This window comes from Corvus hawaiiensis, chromosome Z (genome assembly GCF_020740725.1).
Source record: "Corvus hawaiiensis isolate bCorHaw1 chromosome Z, bCorHaw1.pri.cur, whole genome shotgun sequence".
NCBI classification, from domain to species: domain Eukaryota; kingdom Metazoa; phylum Chordata; class Aves; order Passeriformes; family Corvidae; genus Corvus; species Corvus hawaiiensis.
In genome coordinates, this window is record NC_063255.1 from 13,892,625 (window position 1) to 13,908,410 (window position 15,786).

At 39.1% G+C, this 15,786-nt stretch overlaps 1 protein-coding gene across 2 annotated transcripts in view; it reads left to right on the forward strand.

The window, feature by feature from the left end:
• The window catches only part of ADAMTS12 (ADAM metallopeptidase with thrombospondin type 1 motif 12), a 159,050-nt gene that overhangs the window by 80,641 nt on the left and 62,623 nt on the right, over nucleotides 1-15,786 (forward strand). For both annotated transcript variants that reach the window (XM_048291834.1, XM_048291833.1), the window contains exons 4-9: nucleotides 5,261-5,457; nucleotides 7,341-7,424; nucleotides 9,092-9,216; nucleotides 10,402-10,551; nucleotides 12,974-13,117; nucleotides 13,782-13,926. In XM_048291834.1, coding sequence (XP_048147791.1) covers nucleotides 5,261-5,457; nucleotides 7,341-7,424; nucleotides 9,092-9,216; nucleotides 10,402-10,551; nucleotides 12,974-13,117; nucleotides 13,782-13,926 — 845 coding nt within the window. The remainder of the gene's footprint in view (nucleotides 1-5,260; nucleotides 5,458-7,340; nucleotides 7,425-9,091; nucleotides 9,217-10,401; nucleotides 10,552-12,973; nucleotides 13,118-13,781; nucleotides 13,927-15,786) is intronic.

Here is a 15,786-nt window from a genome sequence, read left to right on the forward strand (position 1 = left end):
TGAAAATCAGATCAACCATGACAATGCAGAGACAACTACTTCAAGATGTCACTCTAGGGTTTTTTGCATATTTTGTGTGAATGAATTTTCAGAGAGACATAAAAAGAGAAAGATTCTTAATAATGTCCATATATTTTAATTATCTTTTTTTGTCTTAGTGGTACCCCAAAACTGCATTTCTCTGTTATTTTTAGATTAGCAGTTCTTAAATGATTTGGTAAGAGACTTATTACATAAATATAATTTATTGGAAATTTGTAATCTGCAAATTTGTTTCACAGTTTGTATATTCTGTTTTAGAAGATACTTGTTTTTCATTAAATTTTAATAGAATTGTACTGCAAGTTAAATTGTATTCAGATGGCATTTTACCAAGAGCTAGATTAATTAATAGAAATTTCACCTTATTCTTCTAATCCATTTCATTAATGTTTTCACCAAAATAAGAGGCACCAGACACTAAAGTTGCCAAGTGAATGAGCATAGAAAGTTCAAATTACATTGAGTAATGTACTCCTAGGAAAACATCTGACGCAGCTGTAATTTTTAATTGTCCCTTATTGACTTGGGTTTAATTCCTGGGTAAAAAAATAAGAACATTCAGGCAGAAAGACAGTCATTGATGCACAACATTGGCAACTTCAGGCATATGTCTCCCACGACATTGTTCTCTGTGTACCTTCTGATGCCCAGCACGTCTGTCATTGCATCTTTACAGCCTGAGAGGTAATGAGCAGCACAGACACTCAGCAGCAGTATCTGATTAAGTGCATCAGTCAAGACAGGTCCGATTTTAGCTTCCCTCTGCTTCAGAGTGGTGTGACTTCACTGTTTGATATGCCATGTTTTTGACAGCAGGAATGTCAAAGTTAAACAAACCTTGCTGAGTTGTAAGCTTTCTTTCTCTGTGCTTGTTTTTGCTGGGACTTGGGGGTTGTCAGCATGGGCTTGTACGTGATTAAGTAGTTGTAATGGTTTCCTGCGTGAACACTTCTTCACACTCAGAAAGCATTTGTGTGACTTAGCTTGGCCTGTTTTAGGAATGCTTGTAAAAAGAGCTGTTTGGTTGTCTGTTCAGTTTTAAATTCACACACTCACTTTCTTTTTTTACAACAATTTTCCCATTATAGCATGGGAGCCCTCACTATCACATTGTCATCATCGAGACATAGTTTTGTTCATAAGCAGATCCTGTGTATACAAAACTACCTTGTTTATTTCAGGAGGGGTAGTTGGAACAGGGGAAAGGAACTGCTTACTGCATTTGTTTCATAAATAATTAGTAAGTTCTCACAGTAGATCAGCTATGAAAGTTGCTCACTTTCATATGAGTGAAAGAGGAGAATATTGCTTGTACAGTGACTGTTTCAACACAGTTTATTGACCTCTTGAAAAACTAACCCCTTAACTGTATCTTTTTGTTAATACTTAAACTAAAGGCATGTCTTAGAACAAAGTGAAGGTTTTTGGAAAAATCATAATGTAGCAAGTTATGAACCGTGTGGAATTTATTCATCTAGCATCCCTAGCGTCATTCACACCTCCTATCTGGGGTTATAGTATTTTGACTGTGAACAGTGTAGAGTGGCAAAAATGACAGAGCTCTTGCACAAAGAGAAGGCAGCTGAGAATAGCAAGTGAAGACACAAATCAATGCTTCCATATTTTGTGTGACAGTCTTCATTTGTAGTGTGCATTCTCCTCTTCTGGGAATTTCCAGACATTTTCACCCTGCATCTGCAAAGTCCTGTGTAACTCCAAAGGTGTAAAAAGCTGGCTATGTGTAGTTAGCACCTGGAGGTCCCCTCATGTTGCACTGTACACTGCACTCTACCAGCACCAGCGGGAAACAAAAGTGGGAAAAAGCCATCTTTGTGGAAATCTCAGATAACACCTTTAACTGAGGTGAGTCATGTTTGCTCTTTAAGGGAGTTTGGAGTGGTGGAAGGCAAGCAGAAATTAACTGCTTAACAATCAAGCATAATCAAGCTCATTTTGAATGGATGAGTTGTTCAAAGTGAAGAAGAACTTACATGGGGTTTTTTTAATAAGTGAGACCATTGATAGTTAAAGATTAGAAAGCTCTTTCTTACAAAGGACTGGCAAAGAATATTGTCACCTGATGAAAAATGAAATTGATTTGTTAGAGAGTATAGCTTTTCTTTCATATGCAGGAACCATGTAGATTTAAACTGTCCTGAGGAAGTTTGTACAATACTGCTTTTTTCATATATAGTTGAGTCTTACAGATAACTTAAAATATTTCCTTGTAGCTGAAAGTTAAGGGTCTTTTATGTTGTTGTTAGGCAAGTAGGATTTGTAGGGTAGTTTTAGGGGACGTTTTTATTTTTACTAAAAACAATTTGGAATTTGGTCTTAAAAACCAACCATTTTACTGAAGTTTTTCAGCCATTTCTGTCTAGAAGCTGATGAAATGTTAACATCTCAGCATTTCTTCTGTTTATGCAGTCAAATGTCTGGATATCACATATCCATGTTGGGACATGTTATGTAACTTGTTGGGATGAATCAGTTTTTCTAATAAAAGCCTCACATCTGCAAAATTATCTCCCACAACAGCTAGAAACTTCCAAGTATTGCTGCTTTAATTTCATTCAGTTTCTTACTTGAATCTCTTACCAACCTTCTTCTTGTTTAGTCTTAGACTGTCCTGGGTACACTCTCAGCACTGCATCCCTTTTCTATTCCTAAGGACTCCAGCACTGTACATCCCTGTGTTATACCTCTTCCTCAAAAATCCATGGAAACCCTCAGGAGTACCCCCTTTCTCTCTTCTGTTTCTCGTGGAATGTGCTGTGCTCAGCAGTTACGATGAAAGGGAGGCTTTCCTCAGGCAGCACGGTTCCTATTCTCAACCCATTCCTCACTTCTTGAATAGTCCTAAACTGGTGGGCTCCCAGTCAAGACTTCCCTGCCTGGACAACAAGGTGCCTGGGATTTCTCAGTAAATCTGAAATCACTTGTAACACTTTACTCATTGAAGGTAAAGCAAGGTAAGGTTATTTCACTTCAGAATCAGATGGTTAGAAGAGACAGTCAAAATTTGGAGAGACATAAAAGCAGAAGTAGAACTGTACTTTGTAGCTGCCTGTATTTTAGTGTGGCTCCAAGAAGTTATCCCTCTCCACTTCATCAAACTAAAAAAGCTGCCCGGAGACTTGACACAGTGGGGATCCAGTCCTTAGATGTCACCTGTCCAGGTGACGTACCATGCACAGGAGGTTGTCCATCACCAGGGAGAGAGTTTTTCTGCAAAATCCTCTGGCTATCTGGCATTAATTTTCACCTCTTCTGAGATTTTCCTACATTACAGAGCTTCATGCTTAACCAGGACTCCAAACTTTCCCCTGATGGTTGTTCACCACGGCAGTCTCCATGTTTTTAAACATTTTTGCCTCCAGTGCTATCAGCTGCCCAGACAATTAGCAATACTTTTTGCTAGCTGTAAACAGAAAACCTGACAGCTGGCCTGAGATTTTATTTGGCCATAAACAAAACACTTAACCAGCAGTCTGAACAGAGTTTTTTGTTCAGATAGCTGTGGGGAAGGTTTTTCTCAGCACAAAACCCTTAAAAATGTAGATAATGAGAACTGGGCTTCATAGAAATAAGTATGCTGAAAACTGCAAATGTACAAGGGAGGTTAAAGAATACAGCTCATAAATAGCCCCTCATTGAGGAGATGATTGCTGTAACTGAACAAAGATTGGGGGAGACAGCTGGAGTGGTGCTGCAGCGTGGGTTAGTGGGGTTAGGGTGGAGGTTATAGCAGTGATAGCTCATTGCTGCTGTGTACAGCACACTTGTGCATGGTGGCTCAGTTCTAAATGTGGCTGGTATTATTTCATTTATTAATGTGGCATATTTCAATTGTACACATTATGTGTTATCAGGATCCAGGCATCTTTCAGGCTGACCTCAGAGAACCCATTTCTGAAAACCTGAACCTGTAAACCAAGATACCATCTTTTACACTGAGAGATATACACATCTAGTGGTGCCTCATTTTGTTAGGTACACAAGGTGCTGTGATTATTCTGTCTGGGCTTGGGTCTAAAGGGCAAACAGCTCATTCATGACAAAGGTGTAGCTGGCATGAACACAAGGTTTGGGACCCAGCTGCCATGTCATCCATTCTTCTAGAGCAGAGTGTCTGGGCAACTGTTCCTCAGCACTGGGTCCTGCTGGACACGGAGGTAATGCTGGATAACTGTCCCCTGCCACAGCCGTGGAGGTGATGCTGGAAAGGCTGTAAGCACTTGGAGCTGTCTGTCTGGCCTGTGGATGTGTCCCATCTGGAATTAGGACATCCTCTTCCATGAGTGAGATACCAAGGGACTATTGCAGTATATGTAACAGAAACAAGTGTTCCTGATCCTTTGTAGGATTTGGGAAATCCCAGCACCGTAGAAGCCTTTCTCAGGGTTATGGGTTGGAAAAAGGCCAGCAGTTGCTGTCAAACTGGCATCTCAGTTGCTTTTCAGGTCTAGCAGTATTTGCATCGTTGGTATTTCCTTGGTAGCGTGGACAGCTGGCATTCAAAGCTAGAGTGAGTGGAGAGGAATTAGCCCCACAGAGCACAGTGCAGGGTTGCTAGCAACCCTGCAGAGCAAAGACTTCTGTCTGAAAAGCTTTAGATGCACAGATCTCAAAATTACAGTGTAAGCAGTAAGTGTCTGGCCTGTCATTAGAAGGGTGACAGCAGGTGAGGATCCCGTGGCTACCCTGCTGGTATTTAGATGACACCTGCTGGTCAAGTGTCCCCACTTGTCAAGGATATTCTCCATGCACAGAACAAGGCATTTTTGGATGTGCCACAGCACTGGGCTTAGTGTGCCATCCTGATGAGAAAATGAGCTGCCTGTGAAGAAAGGATATCCCATCTTACACTATCTACTGGTATTATTAGAGAGGTTAGAGCCAAACCACAGGAGAGAAACCCCTTGAAAATGGCATCGCCAGTTCAATTTTTTTTAGCTTGGCTCTGTCTCGCAACGTAATACCTGGTGTTTGAGTGGGGTAACTTTTTAATGCATGTTCAATCCATCTTGGGAGATTCAGAACTTCACTGGGCAGGGCCCTTAGCAGTCTGGTGTCACTTTGGAGTTGGCCCTGCAGTGGGGCAGGTGGGTGGCAGCCAGAAGAGTCACTCCCAGCTAATATCATCCTGTAAGTGTTACAGCCATACAGTTCAAGCTTGAAAATATGTTCAAGACAGCATTGCTTTTTACTCTTCCAGATACCCACAGCTTTTTCAAACAGCAGCAGCATCGGAGGGAGAGATGGGAACAAAATCATGCAGCTGTCAGGAGGGTTTCTCGGCGCTCTGTCAGCAAGGAGCGATGGGTGGAGACACTTGTGGTTGCAGACAGTAAAATGGTTGAATATCATGGAAGTGACCATGTGGAGTCATATATCCTCACTATAATGAATATGGTATGTACAATATTTTTGGGGTTTTTAGATAGACAAACAAAGGAAACCTGAATTTGATTATGCTGCTGATCTTCTAAGACATCTTCAACAATGTTCACGGACAAAAATGTAGTATTATTCATATATATTAATTAAAACTCTGTATTTTAAAGTACTTTTACCTTATATTTTGTATAGGCACAATTTTTCTCTGTGTTTATGCGAGAGAGGTCTCATAGCTATAAATGCTAGCACTAGCTTTCTTTCCACTGAAATTCTCTGACTCCCTTGGAATCTGTTGCTCAGTGGTGATTTCAGATTGTTGGCTATGGCAGAGAAATTCTACGGGTTTTTAGCATATGAATTCTTTCATGTATTTGTGGGTGAGAAAGGCACACAGGAGACTGCTGGAAATTGTAGTAACTTTGCAAAAGCCAAAATACCACCTTGTTACTGTTTTGGTCACAAATCAAAACAGAAATATATGACCTATTATGAAGCAAGTTCACTGTCCCAGTTGAAGCCAATACAACTGTTTTTCCAGATAAGTATTCTTCCTGGAGTACAAAGTTCACATTGGAATAAAGAAAAGTTGATCTTCAAGTGCTTTCCTGTGTGGCAGGTTCCAAAATATAAGTTGTTCTGGGAAAAGCCATAGCATCTGCTTACAGATATTATTAATACCTGTATCAATATTACGTGTATCATGGCAGATATTGAGCTTGAGAGTGTATTGAGGATGTGTTCTGTGTGGTTATCATGGACATGTGCAATATATGTGGAGTTAATCAGAGTGTGATTCTAGCCGTGGTGACTGATCTTTCCCGTGTTATATGGTATGTTCCCAGCTGTGCCCTAAGCAGTCTGACTTGCTGCTGAGGCAGTGAGCCTGAGTAAACAGGTGCAAAGGTTGTTCGAGCACGTGAGGTTTTGTCCAGATATGGAAAAATGCTTGGAATAAAACCCAGTCATTATCAGGTGCAGGAACAAACAAGACTCAACATTTTCTCTGCAGTCTGACCTTAGATATTAGGGTTACTTAAAATGTTTCAATTTTCAGTAGAGTACTTTGAAAAAGATCCATACCCAAATCAGACCTCTATAAACACAATTTCCACTTCATTTTGGTATTTTCTCCTTTAGTGGTTTTCTCCATAACAATTTTGACCCAAAGGCAATCCATTTTGTTCACTCATATTTCCTGTGATAGATGGCATGGGTCAGATATATAGATAGGTTGTGAATATCTTCTGCTCTGATTCCTTTTCCTCCTGCCTAATTCAATATTGTGATGATGTTTATGACAATTGGGTTACATTTTTGCAGAGATCAGTTCTTGTTCTTTTTTATGTGGAGTCTTTTTTGAATGGAGTCATTATCTTTGCTTTTGTTCTTATCATCCTCTCCTGTACTCTGAAAACACAAGAGTAGCCATCATTCACCTAATTTCTCTTTGCCTAGTACTGACTAAATTTTGCTTTTTTGTGACAGAATCCTGTTCATTTCAAACAGAATGATTTGATATGCTGGTTTATTTGCACCCTGAGTGGACCTCTCCATTAGTGTTGTATGACTGTAGATGTTGTGTTCCTTTTTGCTAGTGTTTTTTTATGAACTCTGAAATTTTTGAAAGGGAAATGGACATAATATGATCTTGTCTGGGCTTTTGCTCTTTAGCTTAGTAACTTTTGCCAAGTGCTATGTCATCGCTCATTTGGCAGAGCAAGCCTTTGCAGTAATTGTAATATTTATTGCATTTCAGTAAACTTTGAATGATTTGAGAATTTAAAAAGCAAAACAATCACCAGAGCCACAATATGCTAGAAGTAAATGTATTTTCTCTCTGAAGTTGTGTTCTGCTGTAGAGGAATCAGTTAATCTCATATCTCCTGGCTCTGGCACAGGTCACAGGGTTGTTCCATGATCCAAGCATTGGCAATGCAATTCACATTGTGCTCGTCCGGCTCATCCTCTTTGAGGAGGTGGAGGTAAGGTTTTTATATACCTCAAAATATCCCTTAGAAAACTTCTGGGTTCAATGCATTGAGCTGTAATCATATTTGCTTAAAGTAATGTTTTAAATTTACTCTGTTATTGATCTTCAGCATGTCTGGTTTTAGAATAAATGCTGCCCTCGATAGCAAAGTATTTTAGCTGATGACTTCAGGTATTTCTGCATAAAATTACATAGGAAAATGTAATTAAAACAGGGAGGTTAAGAATGGGGAAATAGAATCTGCCTAGTGTCAGAAGAACATGGGATGCCAAGGAAGAGTAGATGAGAAACAGAAATTACGTATTAACACTCAGAATCTAATTACCAAGCATTACCTGGAATGTATTATGAACTGTAGTGCTATGGTATTTGCAGGTCTCTGAAGAAGTAAATCTCTTAATGTGCAGTTCAAATACATGTTTTTCTTTTTAAATCTCTTTTGAAACAAAATAAAGTTAGGACAAAGTAGATGTTAATTGCTATAAACTAGCTATATATTGATAGTTTCCAATGTCTCTGTTTCACAAATATGTTACTATGTGCTTGAATACATGTTGACTGTCATGGTGTTATGGTTATTTTCAAAATGCTGTGCATGATATAGCTAGCTCTGACCACAGGAATACCTTAAAGGGATTTTCCCGGTGGCTTAAGATTTATAACCACAAGCCAGATGGTCCCAGTGCTATTGAAGACAGTAAACCAAACCTCAAGGCTATGTCTTCAGAAATATTTATTGGGATAGAGTCTGTCCTTATAGCTGTCAGTGTAAGTACAAGTGGGATAAAAACTTGAGTTTGCGTCTAAAGAGAATAATTACGACCTGAGATCCATTATGGCCTCCAATTAACTGTATTTGCTAAATTTCTGTGGCTGTTTGAATAAAAAAAGGTGGATTCCTGATCAACTGAGGAATGGCAATGTTGGAAGTAACCGTTTTAAATATCTTTCAAAATTTGTTTTTAAGTTCCCCAGAAATTAATGTCTGGTAACAGTTAACCCCATACTTAGATGGTTGTTAATAAAAGAGCAAACTGAGGCAAGATAAAGTGAGTGTCCGAGACCAGAAATTAGAAAATTCAATTTTGGATTAATTTATTTTACATACTTTTTATTTCAGAGTTTTCATTAATTTGCATGTAAACTGTATAATAAGAAGTTGAGGAAGAAACATTTATGATTGCATTGTTTCTCTTTGAAATTGAAAAATATTGTGAAATAAATACTCTGTTAGAAGCATAATTGTTCTCTGAATATGACAGTGTTCACGTAACATTGAGGGACAAATTTGATCACAAAGTCCCCCAATAAGTACTCTTCACCTTCTCTTCAGAGGAAAATTTGATTTCAAGAGAATATAAAATGTTTGAAAGTTTCAGTTCAGTGTTGGATCTTATGAAACTCATTTATCAAAATGTATGTAGAGTTCTGCATTCTGTAATTTTTCCTTTAGCTGCACCAATTACAGAAATGTCAGCATTTTAACTTAATATTCAATGTTAGATAAATAGGAGTCATTGCTCCTAATGATGGCTCTAACTTTAGGCAAAACCATAATCAATTGCATTTAGATTACCCATTCTCACAGCTGACTTCACTGAAGGGTTATTGCAATGCAGTGTGGTCTTCACAGTAATATATTCCTTCATTTCCCATTAGCAAGGCTTGAAGATAGTGCACCATGCTGATAAGACATTAGCCAGCTTCTGCAAGTGGCAGAAGAGTGTCAATCCCAAGAGTGATGTCAACCCCACGCACCATGATGTGGCTGTTCTTCTTACCAGGTATGACAGCAGTGACTGACTGCTGTTCAGTTGCATTCCTTTGGTGATGATATTTATTTTATAGGTTCATGCCATCATTTAGTTCATCCCGCACAGAGCCCAGTAACGTGGTCAAAATACTTACAACACGATGTGTGCATAGGAGTTAGAGATGCATCTTAGTCACAATATTGAGATCTGTGGGTCCCGAGAGGTGAGCAATTTCTGTAGCTCAGGTCATTTTCCCCACTTGATCCTATCTCATTTTGTCCTCAGTGACTGCTCTATTCTTCTTTGAGACAATATACAAAAACAAAGCTGCATGTAGATGAAAAACTCCTGAAGAAAAGTGTGGGTGCAGCTCAGAAAGGAAGAGTATTCTGCAAACATGGTGCCATTCATTTTTAGGCTTTAAAGCATACGATTTTTAAATATCTCCATATTTAAGGAGACACTTTTTTTTTTTAATGTCTGAGCAAGGGAGGAACACAAAACTTAAAAATGAGGTTGTCTGAGGTTCTTCAGGGAGTTCATGTCATGGCATGAAATGGGACTTCTGCAGGTCTGTAAAAATGGATTCAGTCTGCACACAGGTGGCAGAAAAGATTGGGTCTGTGGTCTGAAAAAAACAGTCCTCAGCTAAAGTCTGTCAGGAAAAAAAACCCCAACCTAAAACACCCCTCAAGCAGCTCAGTAAAGAACAGTCACAGAATTATTTAGGTTGGAAAAGACCTCCAAGATCACCAAGTCCACTCTTTGACCAATCCCCACCTTATCAACCTTTTTTCAGTCAAAAATCTTAAAATAAGAATGTGAAATAAAGTCTCACAAATGACGTGAGATTTACCTCTCCAAATAAAAAGTGCTCCGACAGTTCACTTGAACGAAGCTGAGGTATGGTGACTGTAGTAAACCATGCTTCAAAATGCTGCCAGACGTGGAGGTTCTAAAACTTTGACTTACGTGAGTTGACAATAAATGTATGTATCTAGGTACTACAGCCCCATAAATATTGGCTAAATATTATAGCAGTGTAATGATAGTAGTAGAACAAGTGCACGTTGTTGCATACATGTTTGTCAAAGTCTTACCACTACGAATTACTTAAAATGTAGATTAGCACATAATAAGACGGAAGATTGCCACCCAGTGTCAGTGACACTCCACAGTTGTGTTAAATGGCACACCTCTCTTTTGTGATTCTAGGAAGGACATTTGTGCTGGCATGAACCGTCCCTGTGAAACCTTAGGCTTGTCTCATCTGTCAGGCATGTGTCAGCCTCACAGAAGCTGCAACATCAATGAGGACTCTGGCCTTCCCTTGGCTTTCACTATTGCTCATGAACTGGGACACAGGTACAGTTGTCAGGGAAGGGGGAACCTGTCTGTGTCAAATTTATTGTTTGCATGTTAATACTCAAATTGCAAGACAGAAACAATTCAAGAAGTGAGTTAATGTCTCTATTATTGAAATCAAAACTGTTTTCTATTTCAAAGCAAAGGAATAAGTAACATATTTTTAAGCCTTTGACCTGTGTTTTACATATACAGCTGTTCAGTCTGTGCTGGGACATTACATCAGGATGAAATAATTAAGCCACAAAGAAACATGACTCAATCATGCTAATTTTAACATACATGTGCTAGATTTCTATGCAATTACTTTAGATGATTTCCAGATCAATCCAAGACATTTACGGAAAATAAACCTGCTTCATTACGTCAAGGCATTTCAATATTGCAGATTAGCTAGAAAACATTTTTAAGTCATATAGTCAAACTTCATATTTTAATCTTATAATATATTATATTTATTATTTATTCTCCTTTCTGATGAACCGATAAAGTCACTTTAGGGCATGTCTTAATAAGTGGTATCTTCTGTATAATAATGCTATTTTGGGTACACTTAGGTCAAGATAACTAAAGTTCCTGGATATTTAGTTTCAGACATGGTTAATTTATTTTTATGATTGGGTATTTTTGCTTGAACTAAATTTCTCAGAATTTTAAATTTTGGGGGGTGTTTTTGTTGGTTAGATGGTTTATGAACTTCCCTGAAAAAAATTCGATTTTTGAATCTGTTTTGACACAGCTGTTTTCTTCAGGGTAGAGCGTTATCTCATGGAGACTCTGGCTTGACTGTAATGCCTGCACTTTTCAACTGAACTGTGTTGCTTCGCTAAGTCACATGTTCATTGCTCTATCTACAATCACATTAATTTCACTGTGAGCCCAGCCACCAATCAGGATGGAGTCTCTATTTCCTGATAGAACAGTGATGATGATGATGATGGTAATGACCCTGTCACCCATTAGTTGGCCATTCTTTATTCAACCTCTCCATTGCCAGACAGGAAATAGTATAAATAGATAACACTGAAATCACTACAATCGGATCTGGGTGCTGTGCGTTTACTTACTTGGCCCCCATAGCCTGTTGCTGACAGGGAGCTGTTTCCATTCACACTGATGATCTGAAGAGACTTCTTCCCTGTGGATTGATCCGTGTGTGGCCTTCTCCTGGTTTAGCCTGGCTGGCTGGTAGCTCTGTCTCCTTTGGATGCTGTGAGACTCAGTACAGCTGTACTTGCCCTTGCAGGAGTGGTGCAGGGCCTTTCCTGTAAGGGTTGTCTCTGTTAAGGAACATTGAGTACCGTAGGGTTTGTTGTCACCCTGTTAACCTCAAGACCGGTTAGTGTACACATGCTGAGAAGTTCAGGTATGGACAAGTTTGTAAGAACAGATGAACGAAAAATGAGAATACAGACATGCACCCATGCCTTAGATGAATGCCAAAAATCAGCTCTTCACCACACCGTCCCTCTAGATGTTTGCAGCCTTAAGATTCAACAGACCCTGTTTGTGGAAAAAAGCCCATCAGAAATGGGAGATCCTTGCTTTTAAACCTCTGAGTCATTGCTGGAGTTGATTCTGACTGAAATTAGCTCTGCTTTTGGAACTTTGGAGTCACGGTATGATTACATTTTTGAGAAACGTAGTTTTAAGTGTTTTGAATGCACTTTATCTGATTTTTGACTGAATCATGACCTGAGTAAGCTCTCACTGCTCTTAGGACTTACACACCTCCAAATGTTAACAATGTAGGAGGTGTCAACATCTTCATAGATCAGTATCTTTGCATGTTATTATTTCAGATAATCCTCACACTGAGGTGATGAAGAGGTGTGTATATTTACTCAGTTGAATCCCATCCAAACTTTTGTGTTGATGACTTCTGCAAGCTGTTGAATAAAGAAATTTCTCAGCAAGTCAGAGAAGCTGGAGAGAACCTGTTACAGAGATCTGTTTCTAAGGCACAGATTGAGAAAATTAAATAGGATGAAGGAATAGAGGTTGGAGGCAAATTCACTGAACATTCAATAACTTTGTAAACAGTATCTCTGTTGCAGTCTACCAAAAGAGTTTTAAAATGAAACAAGAAGTAGAGACATGATTATTAGAGAGTGTAAGACAGAATGTAACAAAGCCTGATCTTCTTTAAAGTGGTTTAGTCTGTGAGAGCCTGTTCTTTATTTTGTGCAGGGCAGTATTGCTGTGCATAACAGACATGTTTGAAAGCCTGTGGGAGTGTAGATTCTTCATAGGTTTTGGTTCATATGTTCTATATGTGCATTTCCTTTAGGTAACAGGTAACTACAGCTCTGCCAGGGAGGAAGCAATGCAAGTGTCTTTTTAAGTACAGAGTGGAACTGCAGGTAGATGTTGTGGTACAGCCAATCAGCTGGAGTTATTAGATGTTGTTTTTTGTCTCCAGTTTTGGAATCCAGCACGATGGGAAGGAGAACGACTGCGAGCCTCTTGGAAAGCGCCCATATATTATGTCCCGACAGTTACAGTATGATCCTACTCCACTCACCTGGTCACAGTGCAGCAAGGAGTACATCACACGATTCCTAGAGTGAGTGATCAGGTTGTAGCATTTGCCTAAATTGAGCACAGCTGTGCTGGAGTTTAAAGTAAATTTTGTATTATTGTAGTGGTAATTGTAGAGGGTTTTAGTGTGCTTGAGTTAATTTTCATGGGGTACATACCGCTGTCCTGTTGCTTACTTATTTGGGAAAAGCTCTGTTATAGTCTTGTTGTCTGGAAGTGAACTCAAGTCTTGTCATATTGGCTCAGGTTTGGTAAACTCTGCAGCTTTTTGCAGTTACCAGGAAGAAAGAAGCTTCCGTCAGGGAGACTGACAGAAATTTACAGACTTACTGGCCATATGTGCTTGGCTTCAGTGACTTGCTCAAATCTGTTCCATTGTTTCTAAGAGCAGCAAGGTAGTATAACTTTAACCAGAGGCTATGGTGTTCTCTGAAGCCACCCTGCAAACCATAATGAGCTCATGGTATTTCCCCTTTGACAAGCTGTGTTTTGCCATTTTAAACCATCTCTTTTTAGACAGAGTAACTACTTTGTTTGCAGTACTTCAGCATAACTTAGCTGGAAGCTGGAGGTATTTCCATGGGCCATAATCAAAATTACCTGTAAGAATTAGATACTAAAGGTCTGTACAGAAGCATCAAAAAACTGTGGCGGTAGGGATTTTTTAATACGGAATTTTTGTCTTTTAGTCGCGGGTGGGGATTCTGTCTGGATGACATCCCCCAAAAAGAAGTTCTAAAGTCTCCAATCATCGCTCCTGGAGTGATTTATGATGTGCACCACCAATGCCAGCTTCAGTATGGTTCCAATGCTACATTCTGTGAAGATGTGGATGTAAGTGCTGAATGTTTTTCTTTATTCTCCTAGTAAGAATTCAAACTTCTTGAGCAGCATGGAAGTGTATTCAGTGCACCTCATTTGCTAACTACAAATGCAGCATGTTTAGAGTCTCATTGCCTAGATGTGCAGTGCAGGCATTGCCTAACACCCTTAATTCTGAATATTCTGGAAGTGAGTCATTGCACTGTTTGCCTTGTATTTCACAAGATCTTTGCTGGATCTTAACCATATCTGTGGTTAAGCGCCTGTTCTTCAGCAGTGGAGTCATTTTGGTTTTAAACTCATAATACTGATTCTTAGGTAAATCATTAATGCAACTTAAATCCCATTTTAAAATATTCTTCCATGAAAGCCACCATGTGGCTTTCAATTGATCAAATTCTGGGAACAAATTTTCAGTTCCAGGAAGAGGTTTCTGAAGAAATTAGGGTTGTGTTCTCTTCCCATACATCCCAATTTTTCACACTGTTGATAATCTAGCTAGCAAAAGAATATTCCAGTCCCTGTAAAAAATATTTATTTTGAAAAACCAATATTTTTCCATCAAACATTAGATTTTTATGCAGAAGTGCTTAATTCACAGAGTACCCTGGAATCTGTCTCACAGCATTGCAAAACAGTGTTGTGTGGAGATGCAAGGGAGAAGTGTAGTCACAGCAACCCTCACAGGCTCTTGGAGCCCTGCAGAGTTACAGGTTGTGTTAGCGTAAGTGCAGTGGTATGGTATTCTGTCTGTACCTAGCATGTTCAGAGCTCTTTGGGTCTGTACAGCATTTTTATACACAGAACAGCTTGGAAACAGTGTTTTTAAGTGCTAGCCTAGCTAAGTGATCACTCATTTTTGCTGTGTTTTGGGCAGCAGTGTACAGCAAATACTGGAGACAGCAACCAACCTGCTGGCCCTGTCAAACACAGATGTGTTTTGGCTGTTGGCAGTGCTGGTATGAGCACAGCTATGGACTGGGCACTGCTGGTGTTGACTATTTATTCCATTCAGATAATTACGTGTATCTCCATCTACCCTAATATTACGGAAATTATTTCTGATTAATCTTTTCAACCTTAATAGATAACATGATTACCAGTGTTGAACTACAACTGCTGAATCTGAAGAAGGTGTTGAAAGATTGCTTTCACTACCTGCTGATACTGTTTCCTTAGTTACTGTAATTTGTCTGCTGGTACAGATAGAAAATTAGGATGTAATTTTGCAGTATTGGTTCAGTCTGTCTCTTCTTGAGTTTGAACCTAATAGGCCTTTACATTCGCATCTCCTTATTAACCAATTCTACAGCTAGACATATGTCAGAAAATTAATTGGTATCATCTCATTTTGCATTTTACTGAAAGGCCTGTATTTTGCTGGTAGCTGCACTGGCAAGAGATGGTATTGTGAACAGTACAGTTCACCTGGAATGTTGAATCATCAGTCTTTTTGTCATTTTGTCTAAGAGGTCTGACTCTTCTTTGCCTTTCCTCTGTTTACTTAACTTTGCTCACTGACAAGCTGCTTTTGTTCTGTACATTTTAATGTCTGACTGAATTTGATCCACAGATCCTTTTTGAGAGAAAAATCTGCATTTAGCTGAAGATGCCCTAGGGTTCAGTGATTACACTTAGCAACAGCTGATATTTATAATTCAGACAGTGGTTTCCATGAAGCACTTAGGTAGCAAAGTGTACTGTGAAGTATATAAATATTGTCCCTCAATAAGGTAAAGAAAAGCAAAATATGTATTAGGTGGAGGAATTTTCCAAATCATAGCTAGATCCATAGCTTCCTACAGAACAGGCTGTAGGAGCTCAGAACCCTCATCTTATTGCCCTTTTCTTCAAAATTTCCACTGGCTTCAG